This window comes from Cervus canadensis, chromosome 1 (genome assembly GCF_019320065.1).
Source record: "Cervus canadensis isolate Bull #8, Minnesota chromosome 1, ASM1932006v1, whole genome shotgun sequence".
Taxonomy (NCBI): domain Eukaryota; kingdom Metazoa; phylum Chordata; class Mammalia; order Artiodactyla; family Cervidae; genus Cervus; species Cervus canadensis.
In genome coordinates this window covers 11,854,313-11,869,226 of record NC_057386.1, presented here as the reverse complement: position 1 = coordinate 11,869,226, position 14,914 = coordinate 11,854,313, and the positions used below count along the sequence as shown (strand labels likewise).

The window sequence follows — 14,914 nt, the reverse complement described above, 5'->3', positions numbered from 1 at the left end:
ACTTATATGAATCTCAGAGTACTTATGCTGAGCGAGGAAGTCTGACAAAAAGAAAGCATGTTATGTGTTTTCATTATATGAGAGTATAGAGTATTGAAGTCCATAAGAAATCCATGAAATGAATCTCCACACATCTACAACCTGTCAGTGATTGAGGATGGGGAGGGCAAAGAGGGGCCAGAGGAAAATTTGGGGGCAGTGTTTGCAATCTAGCCTGGGGTGACAGTTTCAGGGTGTGTTGTCTGCACAAATTTCTAAAATTGTGCGCTGCGATTGTGCACAGTTCATCACGTTAGGATGAATCACACGACAGTGAAACAGTTAAGACCTCTCAAGTGGCCTTCTGGAACATTGGCTCTTGGGAAGGTCCTTCTGGAACCCAGTAGCTGTGCTGTGAGAGGCCCAAACTACAGTGAGGCCACTGGGAGGCCCCGTGGTCCGTGACTGGCCTCCCTTGGCTCCTTCGTAGGAGCCAGGTCTCGGCCGTGTCACTGCAGGCCCAGGGCTAGCAGCTGGAACACGTTGCCTCACGGAAGGCAGGAAGGCCTTTGCTCGGCAGTCGGTGTCTGGTCACAGGCCCTGAGCCTCCATGGCCACAGCCCTGCCTCACGAGGCTGCCCAGGAACTCCCCACCCTGGGCGCCAGCCTGGGGCTGGGCAGCCAGGTAGCTCTGCCCTTGGCTCCACTGTCTTGGGGCAGGTCCCCTGGGAGGCCCTGGGCCAGGATGGAGGGAGGTCAGCCACCCAGGAGCCCAGGGGCTGAACTATATCAGAGCAGGGGGGCCAGAAATAAGGCAGGGTCCAGACAAGGGGCAGATTGACTTTCAAACAGGGTGCCAGAAACAGAAGAAAGAAAGGTGTGGGGGGTGGGGGTGGGGCGGTGCAGAAAAAGAAACCAAAGAAGAAAGTCTGCAGCCTGTGTGGGACACACCAAACACCCAGTCTGGGGAGAGTTAACCCAGTAGGGCAAAAGGCATCAGAGAGAATTGGAGGAATCACTCCAATTAACCATCTGCTTTCAGAGAGGAGGGGACACACCCATGGGAGAGGTGGGGTGGCTGAGAGAACAAAGGGCTGGAGGGCATGGGGTGTGACAGCAAGTCACAGACTAAAAGCACCAGGACAGAGACGCAGGAAGGTGGAGGGCAGAGACGAGGTCAGTGGTGACCCTATAGTTGAGGCAGAATGTTCTTAAAGGCACAGCAGAAGCCAAGCAGGGATGTGGAGGAACTGATATATACAGACCAAGGGCATGCCTGGCTCCGGGAACTTTACCAAGCTGACCCTGAGACAGATAGATCTTGGTTGTTACTGACGTTCAGGGCCAAAGAACTATTTAGGCTTCAACTCAGAACGAGGCTGTCAACCAGAGAGGGTGGGGAATCAGGTCAGCATTTACAGGGAAGGTGGCATCTGGAAGCTTACAGGAGTTAAGCTGTGGTTCAGGCCCCAGAGTGATGAGCAGACCCCAGACCTCCAACCCCACCCAGCCTTTCTGGGAAAGACCACCCACAAAAGAAACCCTGGCAGTCCAGGCAAGCAGGAAGATGGCCAGAGAGGCCAGGAAGGTGGCGGGGCCTTCAGCAGCCTCCTCCAGGAGGCCAGGACAGCCCCTCTCAGTCCTGCACACTGGATGGCTCCCCAGGCCCCCCGGGGAGGGTGAGGGGACCCGGGTGTCCTTGAGCAGAATCAAGACCAGAGCTCAGCTTTTACAAACAGAACGGAGGCAAGACCTCTGTACAAAAATGATATACAAGACACAGCCTTGCGTGTTTAGACTTCGATGATGTAAAACTATCGTGTTGCTACCAAGTCTAAGATCGTACTACTGGCCTCCTAACAGGCCAGTAATCAAGAGGCAAATTGTTGGGGCAAGGAATATGACTTTATTTGGAAAGCCAGCAAATCTCCAAGATGGTAGGCTCATTCACCCTCCCCACAAAGAACTATCTTGCCTGAGTTAGAATTCAGGTTTCTTTTATATTAAACGAGAAGGGAGTTAAAGTCATTTCCTGGTTCCCATCAGACTCTGGAGGGGGTGTGTTCATTTCTTTCTCCCTGCAGTCATTCGCAGGTGGGCCTGGTCAGGATGTTTCCTGTGAGCCAAACAAAGGTATTTTAGCTTAATGCTCATTACCTGGGAAGTAGGGTTCCCAGAGATGGGCCATTGCATATAATTTGAGCTTATAGGCAACATTCCGTTAGCGATTAACTTGTAATAGAATACAAGGTTCTTATTCCCAGTTACAGTGTGGCTGTGAGGATGGGACACGACAGGAGAGGCGTCCTCGAGGGTCACAGGTGTGGGTAAAGAGAGGGAAGGTCCCCTTCCCATCATCTGAGAAGGGTTCCTGCTGGCCACAGAGCATGGGTCTGAGCTCTCAGGACAGACTCCGGCTTGTAGCACCAGTAGGACAGCAAAGTGGCCACGAGGACAAGCTGTACACACACTGCCCCTCTCCACCTCCCGGGTTGGGTGGTCCGAGCAGGCTGCTGTCCGGGCAGGCTGCTGCCTGGCCCCTGGAGACGGGAGGGCAGCTGTGGGAGCCAAGCTCAGAGTGGCCTCCCAGAGGTGGTACTGGGCCCCTGGGTGCTGTGTTGGGTGCCTTCCACTGCCTTCCAGTCCTTCCAGCTTGTCAGCAATTAGGAGATGGGGGAGCGGGTGGTGTCAGAAGGAGGGGAGTAGAAGGGGAACAAAACTGCGTGACTCGACTTTCCTGGTGTTTCCATCCTCTTTGGGGAACTAGTATCTCTGGTGAAAAATAAATACTTTCTGAAGACTGGCATTTCCTCCACCTCACTTCTGTTTTTCTTTTTTTCCTGTTAAATTCAAGCAAAGTGGGGAAAATACCCTAGACCTAGTGGCCGTGGTTGTTCTTCTGGGAAGGGGTCAGGGCCCGGGGTTGGCGGGAAGGAAGTAATCCATCCCCTGAAAACCCTGCTGGGTGTGCAAATTTGTATTGTGGTGCATGGGTTACTTGAAACAACTATTTATAAACACGCGCAGACTGACCAGTTTCAGTAACAAGGGAGTGAAGCAGGGGAGACGTGGACAGCTCGGCCTTGTCCCCGGGTCAGCTGGTGGGGGTCAGCTACCTTCCCAGGCCACCACTCCTACCTGCCCTGTCCGGCCCTCTACGCTCCTTTGGGCTGATTGCAAGATTTGAACCTCATCTCCAGCTGCCCCAAATACCAGCAGCCTCATTCCAGGATCCAGAATTCCACCAAGGGCTGGATCAACAGGGCTGGAGCAGGTCAGGTACTTAGGAGTGTGTACATCACAAAGATGCCCTCCTGTCCCCAGAGTCCCCAGCCTCCATCACATCAGTGTGGCTCTCTGACTGCTGCTGCCTCTGTAGGCACCACATGGCATTCCTCATTTAATGTGTCCTTGCGTGTGTGCATGCTAAGTCACTTCAGTTGTGTCTGACTTTTTGCGACCCCATGGACTGTAGCCCACCAGGCTCCTCTGTCCATGGGATTCTTCAGGCAAGAATACTGGAAGACTGGCATTTCCACGTATGCCCTCCTCCAGGGGATCTTCCTGATCCAGGGATGGAGCCTGCTGGACGGAGCACCAGACAGCCTCACTGAGACACAGTCCAATGTGTCAGCAAAGAGACCACAGAGATCAACACAGCCAGACGCTGAAGTGCAAAGGACAGGTTCTAATCAGCACTATACTCCCAGTGGGGACAATTCCAGCGTGAACTGAATTCCATTTCAACTTGTGCGGAGGTAACTGGTGTTTTAAAGTGGAAATATGGGAATTGGGAGGGCTGAGAGCTCAGGCAATGGAGTCAGGCAGCAGACAGTTATAAAGCTGGGAGACCCCATCTGGCTCCTTAACACACTTGTCCGAAGTGAGCCTCTGTGTTCTCACAGAGGCCGGAGATGTCCAGCCTCGGGTGGGTGCTCTAAGCGGGGCTGGGATTGCCCGGGGTATGCAGTTTGAGCTGTCAGAAACCCAGTCTTCCCAGGCCTGATGCAGAAGCAGTCTTTGAGACCAGCCTGGCTAGAGTTTGGTCAAGGAGAGAAAATTTTATTCACCACCTACCATACAATCCCTCCATTAAAAGTGTACAATTCAGGGGACTTCCTTGGTGGTCCAGTGGCTAAGACTCCGTGCTCCCAATGCAGGGGTGGGCAGGTTCGATCTCTGTTCAGGGAACTAGATCCCACGTGCCAAAATTAAGACTCAGTGCGGCTAAATAAATATTTTAAAAAATAAAGTGTACAAGTCAATGATTTTTAGTATTATTCATAGAATTGTGCAACCATCCTATACTACTACATTTGAAACATTTCCATAACTCCAAAAAGAAATCTGTCTCCGTCTGTAGTCACTCCCAATTTCCCCACCCCACCCCACCCCACCCCATCCTAACTTCTGGCAACCACTCATCTATTGGGTTGGCCAGAAAGTTCATTCTGGTTTTCCCATAATATCATGCAGGAAAACCTGAATGAACTTTTTTGCCAACCCAATACTTCCTGTCTCTGGATTGGCCTGTTCTAAACCCTTCATACAAATGAAAAAGTGAAAGTGATAGTCGCTCAGTCACATCTGACTCTTTGTGACCCCATAGACTGTAGCCGGAATCACATAATACATTGTCTTTAGTGACTGACTGCTTCCACTCAGCGTGTTTTCAGGTTTCATCTATGTTTTAGCATGGCAGTGTTTCACTCCCTTGTATGGCCAAATAGTATTGCATTATACAAATATACCACATTTGACTTATCTGCTCATCAGGTGATTTCCACCTTTTTGTTGTAAGAGTAAAATGCTGCTCTGAAGGTTCCTGTGCAAGTTTCTTCGTGGCCAAGTGTTTCTAAGCCCCTGTAGCAATAGGCCCAAGCTTGGCCAATAATTGCCAGCTTCCCTAATTTCTGCCTCCGCTTCCAACTCAGGACCAACCAGAGAAAGCCAAGTATGCTCCCCTAACGAACCACAGGGGTTGCAGCACCTCCAGTTGGCCCCCCACAGCTTCCTCAAGCCCACAGCTCCCACTTGGGGTGCACCAGAGCCCCCCTCTCATGATGAAGCCACCCCCTCCTCTGCCTTCTTTAAGGCTCTGCCAATATGCAAGTGAGGGGGCTGCCTTCCTGCTAGAGCAAGCCAAGCATACAGCCTTGCTTGTTCTCATTTGCGTGGCCTTCATTCATTTCTACACATTTTACAGTTTCAACTCTGTGGTCCATTTTGAGGACCGTATGCCTGTGTGTGGGAGGGCCCACGCTCACTCTGCGTGTGGATGTCCAGTTGTCGAAAAGGCGTCTTTCCCTACTGCCTTGTCTTGGCACCCTTGCTCAAACTTCTTGACAGTGGACTCCTGCTGTGTAACTTTTTGTGAACGATTGTCTCTAAGGAAGAAAGGTGGAGACTGAATCATGAAATGCTGAGTTTGCTTCCCTGCCAGCGTGAAATCCATCACTTCCTTACCTGAATCAGGTGACCTGCAGGTGAGGCTGCTCCTCTATTTTGCTCACATTCTCAGGCTGGTTCTGAGCCAACACAGGTGGAGTACTCCCTGGGGAAGGGCCTCATCTCTAACTTGCCCCAATTTTCCTGCTTTCCCCGGCCTGCCTCATTTTCCCCCTCTGTGCCCCCATCCAGGAAGCTGGGCCCCTGCAGGGCTGGTGCCTGAAGCCCTCCCCCACGGCCCACCAGTAAACACTGCATCCCTTCACTACCCTTTGCACCCTGCTCTGCAGTACCCTCCCCAAACCACATGGGGCCCTTCATCCCCTGACACTGGTCCAGGAAGCGCCGCGTAAGCTGGCTGGGCTGGGAGGAGGCTGGTGAAATGCCATCTTCCCAGGCTGTCTGGGCACTCTTGCAGGCAAGTAAAGAGGATCCCAATGCTTCAAATCAAAGCAGCTTTAAGGGCAGAGAATGTGGCCCTGTGTGGCCAACGTTTCTGAGATTTGCTGTTTTCAACTTGCCAGGGGTCTGAGAGAAGCGTCAGCCTGCCCCACGACCACAGTCATGTGTTCCCGCCATTCCCGCTTTACTTCCTGGGCTCTGGGTTCCAACCACCCAGTGAGACTCCAGCCTGGGTGCTGGGGCACCAGACTGGACATTCTGTGAGGCTCTGGGTGCTCCATGCCCTCCTGCCTGCCTGCCCAGGGCTCAGGAAGCCTGCCCCCAGCCATGTGTGCTTCCAGACCCATGGTTGCTTCGTGCCCAAACACTGCAGTGGAAACCGCGCTCCACACCCAGCACCGTCACCCAAAAATGTGACTCTAATCCAGGTCTCTCTGCCACTTTTAGGAAATTCACAGAGGAAGGGGCCAAATTGGACGGGAGAAGCAACTGGATCCAGGACCCGGCTTATCTTGCGAAGAGAGGACGAGGAGGGGACGTGCGCCATAGAGACGTGAGTAGATCTCAGCTGGACTTGATTCAAACAAAACCAACAACTTAATGACATGCACGTGGTAACCCAGGAAATTTGATGATGGTAACACAGGCCATTTTATGTACAGTGAATTATTGCAGTTACGTTAGAATTTTTTAAAGACTGTTTTCGGAGACTTGTTAAGTATTTATCTATAAATGACAGGACATCTGAAATTTGCTTCCAAATAATCCAGTGGTAGGAAAGGGTCTGTAGGGCTTGGAGAACACAGGCCCAGTGAAAACTCACTGCTGAGGCTCGGGTGGGCATGTGGGTGGTGTGTTGTTTAAGTAACAGCTTTGTTGAAATACAGTGATTTTCAGGTTACAGAGATATGCAACCATAACCACGACTTAAAAATTCTTTTTTATCTGCTTGAAATGCTCCACAAGTCTCCTTGCTTCATGGCAAGGGTGTCAGAGGCACTGACATCTGAACTGCCTGTGGTGTATCTGTTCTTTCCCGACTGGGGCAGCAGAGCCCCAGGGTAGCTTCCACCTGTCCTGGGACAGCAAAAGGTCAGGTGGTGTTCACCTCAGCTCCTGCCCCAGCCTGAGGGTCTGTAGCCCATAGAACCTAGGTTGGCCAGTCCCATCTGGGTTTGCTAGATGATAGGCCAGCATCTAAAAGGCCAGGGCTCTGACTCAAGGGGCACCTCCAGGGAGATCAGGCAGCAGCACCGCCCCCTGCCCCCACCACAGGAATTGTCTCAGGGGGCTTGTAGTAGCAGGTGCCTGCTGGGAACTCTGTCTCAGGGGGCTTATAGCAGCAGGTGCCTGCTGGGAAGGGGCAGCCCTGGGTGGGGGATCCACAGTGACCTGGATCCAGGACTGCAACACTGACTAGTCCCTCAACCAGCCCCATGCCCTGCTCTTCCCCCAGCCCTCTGCCCACCGGCCACTCCAGTGTATCCAGTCAGAGCTGTGACTTCCCCCCTGCTTTGGGCCCTGCCCGTCCATAAACCCTAGAGCCCTCTTTGGAAAGTGCAGAGGATCTCATAGGCCCTGGCCATGAGGCAGACTAGTTAGGGGCCTGGATGCAGAACCAGACTCAGCACTTCACCGTTCTTTATTAACATCCCTGCAGGGCAATGTGGGACTGCTGGTCACTTGCTGGGGGCGGGGGGTAGTGGCACAGTGCCCACCTGACTGGGGGAGGCCGACAGATGCAGCCCCCAGCCTCATTTGCAGGCTGCTTTGGGCATTTTGGCTGACCAGCTACTGGAGACCTTGCAGGTGACCACTGTGCAGTCAGCCCCCGTGGACGTGCCACTCCTGCTCAGGGAGCCAGGAGGGGTCACTGCAAACTCCCCGAAAACAGCAGCCACCTTCTGGCGCTGAAAGCTTTTGGTGAAACTAATTGTTAAAGCTGGGCTTCCCTGGTGGCTCAGCTGGTAAAGAATCCGCCTGCAATGTGGGAGACCTGGGTTCGATCCCTGGGTTGGGAAGATCCCCTGGCGAAGGGAACGGGTTACCCACTCCAATATTCTGGCCTGGAGAATTCCATGGACTGGAGAGTCCACGGGGTCGCAAAGAGTCGGACATGACTGAGCAACTTTCACTTTCACTTGTTAAAGCCAGTGGGGGGTGGGCTGGACCAGGAAGGGTGGGTAGGGTGCCTAAGGGTCACACGCAGGCCCTTCCTCCTGGGTACTCATTCTGCCCTGACCTGGCAGCTGTGGGGCGCAGCTACCTTAGAGAACATCACGAAAGCTATGGTCCCTCTCCTGGGATGAAAGTGCAGGTGCACACGTCATTCGATGAGTGGTGCTGGGGGTTCACACCCCTACTCCGCTACCCGGCTCCTCAGTGGGAGCTGCTGGGGGTGCTGGGCTTCATGAAAGGAAGAGACTTCAGGGGCTGGAGACCCCAGACCCTAAAAGCTTGGACAGCCCACCCCTCCCAGCTCCAAGATTAACTGCCTACCTGGGGAGAGAATACCCAACCTGGGGCCTAGACCCTCCAAGGGAGTCACTATTGTGCACAGGGTGCCGCTGGACACCAGGCAGGGAGAGTCAGCGGCGGCAGCGGGAGGTGGAGGTGAAGCCAGCAGCTCGGGAGGGGACAATGGTCACTGGGCTGGCCAGGCAGGCCGGGGTGGGGGTCCTGGGCCAGAGGGGGCAGCCGGAGCACAGTGGGCAGGTGCTGGGCTCAGGGCAGTGCTCAGCTGCCAACCCTCCGGGACTCTGGAATAAACTGGTGCAGGGGGCTGGGTGTGACCCAGCTGCTCCCACCGCCACATCAGGATGGCACTTTGATGCCAAAGTGCTTGCGAAGCTGTTCCAGAAACACAAACGTGAGCACGGTGTGGGGCATGAGGCGGATACCAGCAGGCACGAGGCCCTGCGGGAGAAAGGAGGGGAGCATGAAGACAGCCCTAGAGGGACACCCCCCCCACCCTACACCCCCCCCCACCCCACACCCCCCTGCCCTGCCTCCCGACCCCGAACCTTGTAAAAGGCCAGCGGCCCCAGCTTCGCTGTCTCCATGGCGCAGTGCAGAACACCCTGCAAACAAACGCCAAATAATGAAATAAAATAGCTGCTTCTCGAAAGGCAGGAACCCCCACAACCTCACGCCCCCTCCCCCACCACCAGTGCCAGTAGCTGGTGACACTGATGTGGATGTGCAGAGCAGCAGGCCTGAAAGCTCAAAGGTAAACACGGGGGGCAGGGCTGGTGGGCACAAAGGTCAAGGGCTGCCCTGGCCTGTTAGCCAGGCAGAACTAGAATTTAAAAGCACACCAGGGCCAGGCTGACCCACCAGGCACCCGCGGTTCTTGGGCAGCTGCCACAGACACAGAAGATATCCCGCGTAATGGAGGGAGCCCCGGACAGGTGCTTGGCCCCAGGCGCTGGACCTGCCACCCTGCTGCGACCAGGCTGCCTCTGTCACCATGTCAAAGAACCTGACTTAAAAATACACTTGGGGCCCAGGCGGCTGCAGGCCTGATGGCAACCGCGAGGGACACAGCCTCATCTGTACCCCGGCCCAGGGACACAGGCTCACCTGGGAGCAGCAGGGTGGGGACCCCACTCACCCGATACTCGCCCTTGGCATTCATCAGCCGGGTCTTCAGCACATCCAGGGGCTGGCATAGGAATGTGGCACATCCACCCTGGAGGGCAAGCTGTCATCAATGGGTCTGCCAGGAGGGCACCGCTTACCTCTCCTCTGCAGGCCTGTCTGGACCCCCAGGAGGTGTCCCCAGGGCCATGGGGACAACACGAACACTCCCAACCTGGGCTCTGGGGATTCGTGGGCTCCTCCCACTAATGCAGAGCCCGAGAAGGGCAGCCACCATCCTCACCAAAGCCTCCCACCATTCTGAGCCCTTGCTCCGCCCAGGCGCCCCCAGCTCCCAAGGCTGGTCAGGGACCCCACACTACTCACCGCAATGAAGCTGGCGATAAAGTGAGTGAAGATGCTGTCGGACAAGTAGCCCGTGCTGAGGACCAGCTGCTTGGCTTGGTCATAGCAGGACAGCTGTTAGGAAATGGAGATGGTCAGGACATGAGGGATAGCTCAGGGGAAAGCAGATGGGGCCCGCAACGACACCAGCTGGACTGACCAAGTACCTGCTCTGTGGGTCATCTACGGGCGCTGCACTGGGGCGGACAGACGAGGCCCAGACCTGCCTGAGCCCAGCTCTGCAGCCACACCTGTGTTAGTGCCCGCTGCCTTCCAGGGCCCCAACCCCCAGGTGCTGCCTGAGAGTGCCACCCCAAGCCAAAGTCCTACCTGGCCCACGGTGACCAACATCCCTCGACTGGACGCCATGGTTGCACCTGAGAACAGCTTCTTCAGACCCTCTGTCGGGGGAAGAGGAGAGGTTGGGTACCCAGCCCGAAGCACCCCCCATCCCAGCCTCCCCCCAAGGCCCACTACCGGGTCCTGCCTGGAGGCTGCCCCAGGCCCCCACCTCCTGTCTTACCTTCTCGGGCCACACGGTACAGGCCGTCCAGGGCGTGGGCATAGCTGCCGGGGGACAGAGAGTGATGCTCTCCCTGACCACAGGCTCCCACGGGAAGGTCCTCCCCACAAATAGCCATGCCTCCATCACAGGCCAGGAGGAACCCAAAGAATCACAGGGCCAGAGGACATCAGCCTTTTCTAAGAGCTCAGAGAGGTCTCACTGCTCAGGGGACCTGAGGGCCTAAAGATCCCCCGCGTTCCAAAGGAAAACCCCCTCGCTGGGGGATGCCAGCTCCGAGGCTGGTCATGCCTGCAGGCTGTTACCACGGGCAGGAGGAAGGGACGCCCTGCAGGGTCCCCTTCCCAACCTATTCAGTCTGCCCTCCCCATGGCCTGTGTTCCGGCCAGAGTGGACAATGGGATCTCCTGAGGCCACACTCCTCCCTGAACTGGCTGATGCTGGCGCCCAGGGTTTAACTACAGCGTCTGTCCATAAACAGGGTCTCAGAACCCACGGTGTCTCAGATCTCACACAATATGTTTTTATCACAGAAATAACCACCCAGCTCCCAAACCCTTTTGAAGACCACTTAAGCTTCTAACTTACCCTCCATGAAGCATGTACAGGTGCAAGAGGGAGCAGAGTGACCAGGTCCTGCCCACCGCCCAGTCCGGCCCCCAATCCTGGATCCTCCCACAGGGGTAGGACCCAGAGATGCTGGAAGCCCCCTTGGGATTCCAGAACAGACGCTCACAATGTATGTTTCCAACATCCATCAGCCACCCCATTGCTCCACGTGACCCCACAGATGTGGTGGCCTGTGGGAGTCCCCACCCTGCTCAGGGGTCTTCTCAGCCCTGGCCCCCAAACCCCTGGGCACACCATGCGACTCACTTTCGGCGCTGATTCTGGGGCAGCTTCATGTCATTCTGCATCCTGAAAGCAAGCAGAGTGTTCAGGGGAGCAGGGCCAGACACTCCACAGACCCCAGCGGGAGTGAGCAGCTGGCCCCGCCCGGGGCTGCCCCACCACAGGCTCAGCACCACCCTCCAGCGCCCCGGACCCCAAGATCTGAGCGACATGTTCCAGGCTGAACACAAAGAGACCCTAGTGAGCCAACCTGGCTCTGCTGGGGGACAGCAAGACCCTGGCCTCAGGGCCGCACTGACCTGACGTTGACCATGTCCGCAGGGGTCCCCACAAAGCCGCCGATGCAACCTGGCACAACAGCCAACACATGACCGCTGGCAATGCCTCCTGCCTCACCTGCACCACCCCCTCCCTCCCGGCTGCTCACCGCTGATGGAGCCCAGCAAGACCTTCTTGTAGAAGGGCAAGGGGCCCTCACTGCCCTTGGTCACCTGGTCCCGCACAGTCTCGTAGATGGCAAACCGAGTCAGGGAGTAGGTCATCTGGGGAGAAGGGGCCCAGCTCAGAAGGTGCAGGAGGAAGGATGGCGCTGGGCACCCCCTATATCCTTGGCCCTCCAGTGCACGAACATCACCATGTGGGCCACAGGGACACCCAGGAGCCTTCCAGAGGCCACACAGCCAGCAAGCAGCTGAGCTAATTCAAAAACCTGGGGCTGGCTGAGTCCAGGCCCCACCCCTCCTCATCCCCTACCACGTCCCTGCAAGCCTCAGTTTCCCCATCTGTAGGTGGAGGTCTGGCACAGCTGGCCTGACTCTGTGCAAGGCAGAAGCCATGCCCTGCGCCCTCCCCGGGGGCTGCTGGTCTCCTAGGCCTTGTAGTTCTGTCCTTGTAAGCAGTCTTGAGAATGCGAGATTAACTTCCAGGCCCAAAGGGCACCTACAGTGGGCAGGAGGGAGGCCAGCAACCCCTCCGCCTCTGTGGGCTGAGAGTGGGCTCTGGGATCAAGACCTAAGGGATCGAAGGGATCGCTGGCCATGAGCCCCCACCCACCCACTACCCTGGGAGATGGGGCCCCCCCAGAGGTACCTGTCTGCAGAGGGAGGCGCTCAGTCCGTTGTAGAGCGCCAGGACGCCGTCAGAGCGCACCACCTGCAGCGCCATGCCCGTCATGCGCAGCTTCACCTCCTGCTGCGTCTGCAGGTGCACCTGTGGGGGAGGGGTCCTACCCGCTCAGAGCCGCACCCCACCTGGACCCCGCCCCCGGTCAGCTCTGCTCTGAAGCCCTTTGCTACAAGTGCTACCAGCACCCGTACTGAGACAGGAAACTGAGGTCTCCTAAGGCACCAGCTGGGGCGTCTGGCACCAAGCTCTGTTCCACGCCATCACCTCACAGAAGACAACGCCAGCCAATATGGGAGTGCAATTCCAGCTGCCCTGGGGCGGAGTCATCAGCCCCGTCCTTTAGATGAGGACACTGGGAGACTCCAGAGCCCCACTTGGTAGCCTCCCGAGAGGGACAGAATTAGGGGACTGAGAGATGTCCTCAGGAAACAGGGGAGACTCAGGAAAGGTGGGTGGGGCTCCGTGGGGCACCCAGGGGGAGGGGCACTTCGGAGTGCATTCTTGCAACACACTCTCAGGTCCTACACGTCCAGACTGGACACAATGGGGCAAGTTACTGACTCTGCTGAATTAGTCTCTCTCGGCGGTGAGCCGGGAACCTAGGGCCTGGGGCCTGGGGGCAGGGTGGCCAAGCAGCAGCACCCTGTGCAAGCAAGAAGCCTCTGTGAGGGTGCAGCCGTGGGGCAAAGGCAGAGGTCAGGAGCTTTAAGATACTTTTTTTCCCGAAGACAATGCCGAGAGATTAAAAACTCTGGCCAGGGCCTCCTCTGCTGGAGGCCTCTATGGCTGCCCACACTGCCAGCTGCAGCCCAGCCCAAGGCCATGTGCTCCCTGAGCCAGAGGGCGGCCACATTCCTGTGGCCAGCCACCTCCCAGACTCCCACCCCCACGCTAAGTGTGCTGCAGCAAAATAACATCTGGGGCTAGGGCAAGGGGCAGTGACGCCCAAAGGAGCTTTGGACAAGGGAAAAGGCTGGCCTGGGGCCAGGGAAGGCTCCAAGAGTCCTTGAAAGCTGTTTCTACCTCCGGGCAGACAGTCAGTCTGACCCTCCAGGGCCTGTGATGGGGGAGGGGGGAGGAGGGCACAGGGACCTGCGTGGGCACCCAGAAAGTAAAACTAAGCAGGCATGAGAAAGGTTTCCTCTTCCTACAGACCAAAAGCACCTTAATACCTGGCCCTGCTCGGCCAGGCCACGTCACAGGTCCTGGCGGCTACCAGGAGCCACAAAGGACTCTCCCAGATCTCTGAAATGCTGGAGGGGCTGCCAGTTTCAGCCCCACCCACAACGTCTACTAATCCTGCCTTTCCTGGTGGCTAGGCTGAAGCTTGAGGGATAGTTGGATCAGCCCACGACACAGGTGCCAATCCTTCCAAGGGGGTCAGCGTGGGTTTCAGGCTGCTCTGGGTGGGAATAAGGAAGGGGATGGCCAGGTGACCACTCTTGCCAACAGACTCCGCAAGACCACGGCCCAGGTACCGGGGCCCAGGGCCCAGTTGCCAAAATATGCTTTGAGTTTCTAGCCTTTCTTTGTTGTTTGTGGTGAGAAATGAGCAAAAAACTGGTCTGCCTCAGAGACAAGGGAAACTCTGTCTTATTCTGCCCCCTAGGCATTTTATTAAAAAAAAAAATGTAGAAAGAGTGTGATTGCTTCTCGATGGAAGAAACAATTACCCTCATTGGGCAGGACCTGCACGCTGGGATCATGTCTTCCAGATGCTCACCCACCTCCCAGGAGGAAGTAGCCCAAAGCAGGGGTGCCGGCCACATCCCTCCTTCGTCTACCGGTGTGTTTGGTAGGCACCCACTAGGCAGAGGGAGCGCGTGGTCCTGCCGGGGTGCCGACAGTTGCGCTCAAAGAGAACCACCCTCAGGAGGGCTGGGAGGGAGACCAGCCCAAGGTCACACAGGTAGCAGAGAGGGGGGCCAAGGGGCACCTCTGCCGCCCGTTCCACGCAGAGCCTCCGGGCGGGGGCGACAGCCCGGCCCGAGGCCCTCCCCACGCCATACTCACCTTGAGCAGGTCCAGTGGGTGCGTGCAGCAGGCGGCCCCGCATGACGCCAGCCCACCGAAGTACCAGCGCGACACGCGCGCCTCGTCCGCCATGGCCCGGGCACCGCCGCCGCCGCCGCTGCCAAGGAGCGCAGGTACCGGCCCCGACCCGGCCTGTGAAACCCAGACGCCGGCCCGGCCCTGCTCCAGCACCCCCCCGGCCCGGCCCGGCCCGGCCCGGCCCAACCCGGTCCTCGCAGCCGCCCGCCGCGCGTTCAAAGGTTCGCCGGCCGCCCTAGCAGCCGACAACCAATGCACCCGCGCGGCCCGGGGGCGGGAGCTAAGGGGCGGGGTCTCGCAGACCCCGCCCCCAAGTCCGAGGGTGGGTCCCGAGCCTTAAAGCGGCCGCGGCTCAGTACGCTAGCGTGCTGGGCTCCACCGAGCCGCCCCAGTGGAGGCGGCTCAGTGGGGCCCCCTTAGTGGGACCCCCAACTGGCTGGACCGCAGGAAGCCTGCTAGGTGGACCTTCTTCGCTCCTCTCAGGGACCTGCGGCCTCCCCTATCCTGCGCCGGCTAGCCCACGGGGCGGCCCCGGCGCCTAAGTCACGT

General features: G+C 57.2%; 1 protein-coding gene and 1 pseudogene across 1 annotated transcript; one reads left to right on the top strand and one right to left on the bottom strand.

Moving 5' to 3' along the window:
* LOC122441694 overlaps nt 1-7,743 on the top strand; it is a 25,132-nt pseudogene extending 17,389 nt beyond the window's left edge.
* Nucleotides 7,454-14,914, bottom strand: SLC25A10 (solute carrier family 25 member 10). Its single transcript, XM_043463386.1, has 11 exons — nt 14,327-14,914; nt 12,278-12,397; nt 11,616-11,730; nt 11,488-11,536; nt 11,213-11,254; nt 10,337-10,380; nt 10,144-10,214; nt 9,796-9,888; nt 9,443-9,520; nt 8,853-8,909; nt 7,454-8,745 (listed from the first exon to the last, which is right to left on the bottom strand). Exons 1-11 carry the CDS (start codon nt 14,417-14,419, stop codon nt 8,644-8,646), a joined length of 864 nt encoding a protein of 287 aa, XP_043319321.1. The 5' UTR covers nt 14,420-14,914; the 3' UTR covers nt 7,454-8,643.